The sequence below is a fragment of the Cebus imitator genome, unplaced genomic scaffold (assembly GCF_001604975.1).
Source record: "Cebus imitator isolate Cc_AM_T3 unplaced genomic scaffold, Cebus_imitator-1.0 Scaffold215, whole genome shotgun sequence".
Taxonomy (NCBI): Eukaryota; Metazoa; Chordata; class Mammalia; order Primates; family Cebidae; genus Cebus; species Cebus imitator.
Genome location: NW_016107530.1, coordinates 3,306,966 through 3,317,591, shown reverse-complemented (window position 1 = coordinate 3,317,591; position 10,626 = coordinate 3,306,966). Strand labels below are relative to the sequence as shown.

The window sequence follows — 10,626 nt, the reverse complement described above, 5'->3', positions numbered from 1 at the left end:
TAGTAGAGACGGGGTTTCACCGTGTTGACCAGGATGGTCTCGATCTCTTGACCTCGTGATCCACCCGCCTCGGCCTCCCAAAGTGCTGGGATTACAGGCTTGAGCCACCGCGCCCGGCTGGAGATTATTCTTAATCTTTGAGAACAGACCAGGCCTGAAGTTTCAGGGAGGCAGATTTCAGTGTAATATGTACTTCCAAGATTGTTCTGGAGCTCTGCCAGAGCAGGCTTCTAAGGAGGCTACAACACGTGTCTAATTGTTTTCAGTAGTATGAAAAGGTGTAGAGGCTCAGAAAGTTCAAATAGGAGCCATAGTCATTTATCTTCCTTGGCTCTGAGATGTTGCTCCTTCCATTTTCTTGTAACTTATTTATTTTAAATTAAGTACATCTTTTTTACACAGGGGTGATAGACTGAGTTTTTATAGCTTTTTGGTTCATAAAGTATCTCTTATTTTTTGTAGAGACAGAGTTTCACTCTGTCACCCAAGCTAGAGTGCAGTGGCATGATTATGGGTAACTGCAACCTTGAATTCCTGGGCTCAAGCAATTCTCCCACCTCAGCCTCCAAAGTAGCTAGTAGTATAGGTGTGTGCCACTATGCCTGGCTAATTTTTAAATTTTTTGTAGAGACAGGGTCTTGCTATATTGCCCATTCTTGTCTGGAACTTCTGGGCTCAAGCAATCCTCCTGCCGTGGCCTCCCAAAGTGCTGTGGTTACAGGGATGAACCACTGCACCTGGCCCTAAACTGTCTTTATATAAATTCATTTGCTCTTGTGAGATAGGCAAAGTGCAGAATTCCTGTTTTGGAGTTAGAAGCTGCAGTGAGCTATGATCACACCTCTACCACAACCTGGGTGAAAAAGAGAACTTGTCTCTTAAAAACAAAAAAATCCCCGTTGTTTTACCTGGGATTTTAGCAGGAAGAAAGAAAAGAAACCTGTTTAACACATCATCAATCTGTAGACATACATGACCTTATTCTATTGGAATTGAATTTGGACTTTCTGTATTGAGTTTGGAGTCTGTTGAAGTATCCCATGAGCTTATCCAAATCCCTTATGAAAATCTGGTTTACGGCTGGGCGCGGTGGCTCATGCCTGTAATCCCAGCAGTTTGGGAGGCTGTGGCCGGCAGATCACCTGAGGTTGGGAGTTGGAGACCAGCCTGATCAACATGGAGAAATCCTGTCTCTACTAAAAATACAAAATTAGCTGGGCATGGTGGCACATGCCTGTAATCCCAGCTACTTGGGAGGCTGAGGCAGGAGAATCACTTGAACCTACAAAGTGGAGGTTGCAGTGAGCCGAGGTTGCACCATTGCACTCCACCCTGGGCAACAAGAGCAAAACTTCGTCTCAAAAAAAAAAAAAGAAAGTCTGGTTTATAGGCCAAGCGCCAAGTGCAGTGGCTCATGTAATCCTAGCAGTTTGGGAGACTGAGGTGGGTGGATTGCCTGAGCTCAGGAGTTCGAGACCAGCCTGGGCAACATGGCAAAACTCTGCCTCTACTAAAAATATGAAAATTACCAGGGTGTGATGGTGCGCAGTTGAGAGACTGAGGCAGGAGAATCGCTTGAAACCGGGAGGTGGAGGTTTCAATGAGCCGAGGTTGTGCCACTTCACTCCAGCCTGTGTGACAGAGTGAGACTGTCTCAAAGCAAAAAGGAAAATCTTTTACAACTGTTTGACCCACATGGGTTGAATAGTTTCTAAGGGGCACCCTTCATTTTCCAAGATAGTGAAACTATTGATGCATACCTGTCTCTATAGTTAAGAAGTAATACTGGGAAAAAGCTTACTGTTTTGATTTTTACCTTATCACAGCGTGAAAGTACAAATGTCAAAATGCCCCAAAATTGTATATTTCAAAGTTGAAAATGATCTTGAAATAATCCAGAATTGATAAATCATGCAAATGTATAAATGCCTTATTCGTGTTTGTATTTTCCTTATGAATTTTTTTAGAAGGAGAAAAAAGAGAAGCCAAAATCTAATAAGATTGAAGAGATAGCAGAAGAGGAGGAAACTCTTTCCCCCAAAGCTAAAAAAGTTAAAAAGAAAGCAGAGCCTTCTGAAGTTGACATGAATTCTCCTAAATCCAAAAAGGCAAAAAAGAAAGAGGAACCATCTCAAGATGACATTTGTCCGAAAACCAAAAGTTTGGGAAAGAAAAAGGAGCCCATTGAAAAGAAAGCTGTTTCTTCTAAAACCAAAAAAGTGATAAAAAATGAGGAGCCTTCTGAGGAAGAAATAGATGCTCCTAAGCCCAAGAAGATGAAGAAAGAAAAGGAAATGAATGGAGAAACTGGAGAGAAAAGCCTCAAACTGAAGAATGGATTTCCTCATTCTGAACATGACTGTAACCCCAATGAAGCTGCCAGTGAAGAAAGTAACAGTGAGATAGAGCAGGTAAATTTGGACTTCATCGGGTAGAAGATACCTTTCATTGTTGCTTCAGATAAATAAGTAGGTAACTGCTGTGTGTACTCTTTAATAGTAGGAAAAAATGTGATGTGTCAGCACTTCGTGGGTTGGGGGATACCTTAGGCTGAGTGAGACTTCATCTTAAAAATTAGCATAGGACTGGGCATGGTGGCTCACTCCTGTAATCCCAACACTTTGGGAGGCTGAGGTGGGTAGATCACCTTAGGTCCAGAGTTTGAGACCAGCCTGGCCAACAGTGGTGAAACACCATCCCTACTGAAAATACAAAAATTAGCCGGGAGTGGTGGTGCACGCCCATGATCTGAGCTAAGACAGAGTATTCTGTCTTTTTTTTTTTTTTTTTTTGAGATGGAGGACATGTTGGAGTGCAATGGTGTGATCTCAGCTCATTGCAACCTCTGCTTCTGGGTTCAAGCAATTCTACCTCAGCCTCCCCAGTAGCTCGGATTGCAGGCATTTGCCAACATGCCTGGGTAATTTTTTGTATTTTTAATGGAGGCCGGGTTTCACCATGTTGGCCAGGCTGGTCTCGAACTCCCAACCTCAGATGGTCTGCCCACCTTGGCCTTCCAAAGTGCTGGGACCACAGGTGTGAGCCATTGTGCCCAGCGGACTCTGTCTTAAAAAAAAAAAAAAATAGTGTCAGAATACCTCCTTTTCAAATAAGCAGATAGTCTTTAAGCTTAGGGAGAGTCTTGGTCTACTTATTTGCAAGTCAGTCATCAACAGAAGAGATACAGTTGTGCAAATGGGCCCTAGTTTCCCTCTGAGGGGTTTAACCAAATAAATAATAAATAATAATTAATTGGAATCCCTGAAAAGGTTGATTGCAGAAGTCTTTTTGGTTAGGCCATTAATTAATCATCCTGGAGTTGAACAGAATGATAAAATGTCTGTCCAGAACCTTATTCTATTACCTTTCAGAAACTCAGTCATGAAAGAAAAATACTAGTTGTATTAAAAAAAAATTTTTTTTTAGACATGGAATCTTGCTGTGTGGCCCAGGCTGGTCTAAAACTTCTGGCCTCAAGCGATAATCTCACCTCACCTAACCCTTCCTGAGTAGCTGGGATTACAGGCACAAGCCAACACACCCAGCTGAAAAATACTAATTCTAATAAATTTTCTTTTTGCTGTAGATTATGGTCAACATTTGTAATTTTTTTTTCCTGATTATAAAAAAATATGTGATCCAGAGAAAACAGAAAGTATAGACGTTTTGCAAAAAGAAATGCTTCCTGGAATTTCATCATTCAGTAAATATTAATACCTGTACTTTTCAAGTACAGAATTAATCTTGTTAATTTTTGGTGTTTCCTTTTAGTACTTTTAATATATGCATCTATTATTTATTTATTTATTTATTTTTTATTTTTTATTTTTTTTGAGACGGAGTTTCGCTCTTGTTACCCAGGCTGGAGTGCAATGGCGCGATCTCGGCTCACCGCAACCTCCGCCTCCTGGGTTCAGGCAATTCTCCTGCCTCAGCCTCCTGAGTAGCTGGGATTACAGGCACGCACCACCATGCCCAGCTTATTTTTTGTATTTTTAGTAGAGACGGGGTTTCACCATGTTGACCAGGATGGTCTCGATCTCTTGACCTTGTGATCCACCCGCCTCGGCCTCCCAAAGTGCTGGGATTACAGGCTTGAGCCACCGCGCCCGGCTGGCCCTATTATTTTTAATTAGATTAGGATTGTGCCGTGCAATCTTATATCCTGACTTTTCTGTTTCTATCTAAGCATTTTCCTCATTAAGTATGTTTCATGGTTACATAATCCTTCTTATAAATGTCTTGAAATCTACTTATGACTTTTATTGAGCATTCAGATTTCTTACTATCAAATAATGCCAAAGTAACTGCTACTTCATAAATGTTTGCTCGTTTTCTATGGGTGTGCATACAAGAGATGCTGCTTTGGAAGAGAGCTAATGACATTTTCAACAGTATAGTGTTGGTTATGGTTATGGAGTAGCTCTTCGTTGAGACTGAATCTGCTTTTACTAGTCACACATAATATACCCAGTATATATTTGCCTCAGATTTTTCTTTTGTTAAGGTTTTATAGATTAAGACAATGTTTCCTTTTCAGATTTTGATTTACCTGTTAAGGTTTTTGTGCCTTTTGGTTGATTTTTAAACTGATGTGTTTAGAATTGCTTTAGGATAGCTTGTTTTGTCCCTTTCTCAGAAGATTCTCTGTATTAATTTGTGTAAGTAATTATTTCTTTCTTTCTGTGGCCCTTTACTTGATAGGAAATACCTGTGGAACAAAAAGAAGGTGCTTTCTCTAATTTTCCCATATCTGAAGAAACTATTAAGCTTCTCAAAGGTAATATTCTTGGAAATATTGTATGATGTTAGAACTTTTTTCTTTTTTTGAGATGGAATCTTGCTCTGTTGCCAGGCTGGAGTGCAGTGGTGTCATCTTGGCTCACTGCTACCTCCACCCTCTGGGTTCAAGTGATTCTCTTGCCTCAGCCTCCCCAGTAGCTGGGACTATAGGTGCACCACCATGCTCAGCTAATTATTATTATTATTATTTTTTTTTTTTGAGAAGGAGTCTTGCCCTGTCACGAAGGCTGGAGTGCAGTGGTGCAATCTTGGCTCACTGTGACCTCTTCCTCCCCAGTGTAAGCAATCCTCCTGCCTCAGCCTCCCAAGTAGCTGAGACTACAAGCACCTGCCACCACGCCTGGCTAATTTTTTGTATTTTTAGTAGAGACAGGGTTTCACCATGTTAACCAGGATGGTCTCCATTTTCTGACCTTGTGATCTGCCCACCTCGGCCTCCCAAAGTGCTGGGATTACAGGCATGAGCCACCATGCCTGGCCTAATTTTTCTATTTTTAGTAGAGATAGGGTTTCACCATATTGGCCAGGATGGTCTTGATCTCTTGACCACATGATCTGCTCGTCTCAGCCTTCCAAAGTGCTGAGATTACAGGTGTGATTCACTGTGTTCGGCCAAATGTATTATTTTAACAGGAAGCACTCCACTGTTTTTGTTAAGATGAACCCAGGATGTATTCTTATTGTAGGGTGATATATGCAATCATATAATGAAGTATGCCTATATATTCAGTATAGTGCTGTAGTAGTGATAGTCCTTCATGCCTCTTAAATAAGTGGTTAAAACTTCCTCAGGCCCGCTCTGGTGGCTCACACCTGTAATTGATTGAGACCAGGAGTTTGAGATCTGCCTGGGCAACATAGCAAGAACCTGTCCCTACAAAAAGTTTAAAAATTAGCCAGGCACATAGTGACACACATCTATAGTCTTAGCTACTCCAGACGCTGAGGAAGGAGGATCACTTGAGCCTGGGATTTCATGGCTGTAGTGAACTGTGATCACACCACTGCACACCAGCCTAGGTGACAGAATGAAACCGTTTTAAAAAAAAAAGTGTTTAATACAGTATGTATTCAGAAGTATAATGACTAATGGTGCTGGTGAAATGAAGCAATCATATGATGCCATGTTAATGTTTTGTTTCTCTCTTTCACTTCTGAGGCATCTCTAGGTTAATGATGCCAGCCTGACCCAGAATTCAATTAATAATCTGCTTCTGAACTAGCTGACTAGTCACAGTTGCTCAAGTAGGTGCTTTCTAAATTAGGAGCAGCACAGTTGGATTGCGAAGCACCAGATTTTCAGGCTTATGGATGAGACTTAAAATATTTACTATAATTGGGTGCTTTAAATTTTGTTGATATTTTTCAGTCAAGCAAATTTCTTACTATCAATATTTTTGAGGCAGGTATGATGGCTTGCACCTGTAATCCCAGCTGTCCATCAGGCTGAGGCAGGAGGATCACTTGAGCTCAGGAGTTTAAGGCTGCAAGTGAGTTATGATGACACCACCGTACTCCAGCCTGGGTCTTAAAATGTGTGTTTTTGAGCCTAACTTTGTAGCTGTTGACCAGAAGGTAGAATTCCTTAATTCTGCAGGACCAGAAGCATGAGTAGTATACTTCAATATGTGAGTATGGCTAATATTTTAAGAATTACAGTGTGAGATAACACAGTTAATTTGTTCACAGGCCGAGGAGTGACCTTCCTATTTCCTATACAAGCAAAGACATTCCATCATGTTTACAGCGGGAAGGACTTAATTGCACAGGCGCGGACAGGAACGGGGAAGACATTCTCCTTTGCTATCCCTTTGATTGAGAAACTTCTTGGGGAACTGCAAGACAGGAAGAGAGGCCGTCCCCCTCAGGTAACTGTCTTAAATATAAGGGCTCTCAATCAGCACAGGAAAAAAATTCTGCTTAGGCATTGATTGCATACCCTACTTTTTTTTTTTTTTTTTTTTTTGAGATGGAGTTTCACTCTTGTTACCCAGGCTGGAGTGCAATGGCGTGATCTCGGTTCACTGCAACCTCTGTCTCCTGGGTTCAAGCAATTCTCCTGCCTCAACCTCCTGAGTAGCTGGGATTATAGGCACGCACCACCATGCTCAGCTAATGTTTTGTATTTTTAGTAGGGACGGGGTTTCACCATGTTGACCAGGATGGTCTCGATCTCTTGACCTCGTGATCCACCCGCCTCAGCCTCCCAAAGTGCTGGGATTACAGGCTTGAGCCACCGTGCCTGGCGTACCCTACTATTTTTTATTGAGTTCTTATTGTCACCCATTGTGTTTACTGTGGATCTTTATGTGAAAGTAATCCAGGATAATTCTTTTATGTTTAATAATTAAGATATACAGATCATTCTCTGCATATTTAAATATTTTAATCTTCCCCACAGGTTTGATTATCTATATTATTAATGCTCATCATATTTCCTTCAAACCATTAGATGTCCCTGGGACTCATAGCTTTGGTCAAGTGTCTGACCATTTTTGCCTAGATGGAGAAAGCATTTTTAGTAGAAAAGCATGAATGGAAGGCAGGGCAAGTCAGAGAGGTGAAAAGGCCAAGCCCCATATTAGGGTGAGTTCATCAGGCTCACTTCTAGAGAACTTGACATTTGACAAACTTTAACCTCTCTGAAATGACTGCGAATGCCCATGTTGTCACTTTGGCTGTGGGTTCTTGCAGTTGTCTTTCTGGCCTAACCTCACTTACTCACTGGTCTTCCAGTGTCCATGCTCCCCCTTCATTAATTTGTTTACTGTGGTGTCCCTAACATCTAGAATAGTGCCTGGTAAATAGTAGGTAGTCATTAAATATTTTTTAGATGAATGTATTACGTGTTCTTGAATCATATTTGTTTCATGCCATTCATTACCCTATTTTGAGGACGTCCTGTAGCTGTTTTTTTCTTTTTCTTTTTTTTCTTTTTTTTTTTTGAGAAAGAGTCTCATGCTGTCACCCAGGCTGGAGTGCAGTGGTGCAACCTCCATTGACTGTAACCTCTGCCTCCCAGGTTCAAGCGATTCTCCTGCCTCAGCCTCCCGAATAGCTGGGATTACATGTGTGCACCACCATGCCCGGCTAATTTTTGTATTTTTAGTAAAGATGGGGTTTCACCATGTTGGCCAGGATGGTCTTGAACTCCTGACCTGAAGTGAGCCGCCCACCTTGCCCTCCCAAAGTGCTCAGACTATAGGCATGAGCCACTGTACCTGGCCAGCAGTTTCACGTTATACGTTCTATTAGATCATACTCATACTTCTCTGGGATTCAAAGCCCCTTACATTGTTGGCTCTACCTTACTTGCCTGAGTTTATTCTACTTCAAATTCTCTCTACTGTAGCGGTTAAAATTATAGGTTTTGGAGCCCAATTGCTTGAAGGCTCTGCTCCTTCTTAGCCTTTGGGATTTAGTCTAGTTATTTACCCTCTAATACCTAGCTCAAAAGGTTGTGAGAATTAAATCAGAATAATACATATAAAAAATTAATAGAATCTAAGCTCTATTAGACTAAAATATTAGCTAGTGTTATCGTCATCATCAGTGTTACCCCTTGTTCAAGTCGTTCTTTTCCTACAGTGCTGTTCTTTAAGGACTAGATTAAGAAATACTACACAGTAATTTGAATTCAATTATTTTTCTTTATCAGGTACTGGTTCTTGCACCTACAAGAGAGTTGGCAAATCAAGTAAGCAAAGACTTCAGTGACATCACAAAAAAGCTGTCAGTGGCTTGTTTTTATGGTGGAACTCCCTATGGAGGTCAATGTGAGTACATTCAAAAATGAGGGAAGGATAATGCCACCCATTGCTGGCTGCTCTGATTGGATTTCTTTTAACCTTGACATCTGGCTTCTTTACATGGGATAGTCGTTTATGGGGATTTTGCCATTGTCTCAATGTGATCAAGAACATGATCCTGTATGATGATAGGCAAATCCTGTATGTGGTTCCTAGGACTTTTACCTATTTATATTTAGCTAGGGGCTACAAAGGTAACTTAATTGAATCCAAAAAGACAGTTCATTTGGGCTCTAGGAAATAGGAAGTTAGAATTCAAGGTTACTCTTATCTGTCAGGACCTTGGGTCTGTCCCTCTTTCTGCATGGCAAACTTTTTTTCCTTGGGGCTCAAGGGCCGTATGTTACAGTCACTGCTCTTGTATTTCATTACTTCCCAGTTCAAGGCCTTGGAGCTTTATTATGTAGAGCAGATGTATAAATTAGGAAGGGATTTAGGGAATTAAAAAATGTAATAGTTTTAGTACACAATCTTATGATGATTTCTTTCCAGCTTTGGCAGAATGAACATAGGGTTTGGCACCAGAAAGGCATGAATTTAGACTCTGCTCACAGAGTAGCTATTGTGTTCAGTAGCTTAATTTTTCTGTGCTTTAGTTTCCTCACCTATAGAAAAAGATGACTAAACCTACCCTGCAGGGATGTTGTGAGGATTGTGTTGGATAGTGTATGTAAAGTGCCTAGTATTATTCGTAGACCAGTGACAGTCTACGAATAATACTAGGCACTTTACATACATTGTATTGAGTCTACAGCAGCTCAGTACAAAGCTAAATTATTGTTACCATCTCATCCCAGTTGTATTTCATTTTTCCAAATGTCTTTGGAATATTTTCCCTTTCATTATGTCTCATCCTCTCTACACCTGTTTACTTTATAGAAAGTTCCTATTTCTGTAAGATTCTTATTTGTACCAGGGAAGTAATTGCTGTTTTTTTTTTTTCTCGAGACAGAGTCTTGCTCTGCCGCCCAGGCTGTAGTGCAGTGGTGTGATCTTGGCTCACTGCAACCTCCGCGTCCTGGGTTCAAGCAATTCTTCTGCCTCAGCCTCCTGAGTAGCTGGGACTACAGGCACGTGCCACCACACCTGGCTGATTTTTGTATTTGTAGTAGAGACGGGGTTTCACCATATTGGCTAGGCTGGTCTCAAACTCCTGACTTCCTGATCCGCCTGCCTCAGCCTCCCAAAGTGGTGGGATTACAGGTGTGAACCACCTTGCTTCCCCGGAAGTAATTTCTTTCCTGGTACTGTCATCCTCCAGCAGTGCATATTTCTTTTATGTTACTTTGTACACTAGACTGTCACTCTAATGTTTTTTCCACTAGATTAGGAGCGCCATAACTTTTATCATTACTACTTAGTATATTACTTTGTACTTCTGCGTATTTAACAAATATTTTAAAATAACAATACAGTTAACTGTGGTACCCCAAACTGGTAAAGGGACTCACTAAAAACCCAGAAAATCTTGTCATTGTTTTTTATAGTTGAACGCATGAGGAATGGGATTGATATCTTGGTTGGGACACCAGGTCGTATCAAAGACCACATACAGAATGGCAAACTAGATCTCACCAAACTTAAGCATGTTGTCCTGGATGAAGTTGACCAGATGTTGGATATGGGATTTGCTGATCAAGTGGAAGAGATTTTAAGTGTGGCATACAAGAAAGGTAAACCACAAATTCAAGAAGCTGATAAAAAGGACCAAAGGAAGTGTGGTAACTAAATAGTTGTCTTTTTTTTGAGATGAAGTCTCACTCTGTCACCCCAGGTGGAGTGATCTCGGCTTACTGTAACCTCCGCCTCCCAGGTTCAAGTGATTCTCCTGTCTCAGCATTGCGAGTAGCTGGGATTACAGGCGCTCACCAGTTTTTTTGTATTTTTAGTAGAGACGAGGTTTCACCATGTTGGCCAGGCTGGTCTTGAACTTCTGACCTCAACCCTCCTCAGCCTCCCAAAGTGGTGAAATTACAGGCGTCAGCTATCACGCCTGTTTTTTTTTTTTCCTTTC

The 10,626-nt window shown here is 41.2% G+C and overlaps 1 protein-coding gene across 1 annotated transcript in view; it reads left to right on the top strand.

The window, feature by feature from the left end:
• DDX21 (DExD-box helicase 21) overlaps nt 1-10,626 on the top strand; it is a 31,031-nt gene that overhangs the window by 2,215 nt on the left and 18,190 nt on the right. Inside the window, exons 2-6 of the mRNA XM_017548934.2 lie at nt 1,968-2,411; nt 4,705-4,780; nt 6,493-6,671; nt 8,462-8,579; nt 10,100-10,285. Of these exons, the coding sequence (XP_017404423.1) occupies nt 1,968-2,411; nt 4,705-4,780; nt 6,493-6,671; nt 8,462-8,579; nt 10,100-10,285 (1,003 nt within the window). The remainder of the gene's footprint in view (nt 1-1,967; nt 2,412-4,704; nt 4,781-6,492; nt 6,672-8,461; nt 8,580-10,099; nt 10,286-10,626) is intronic.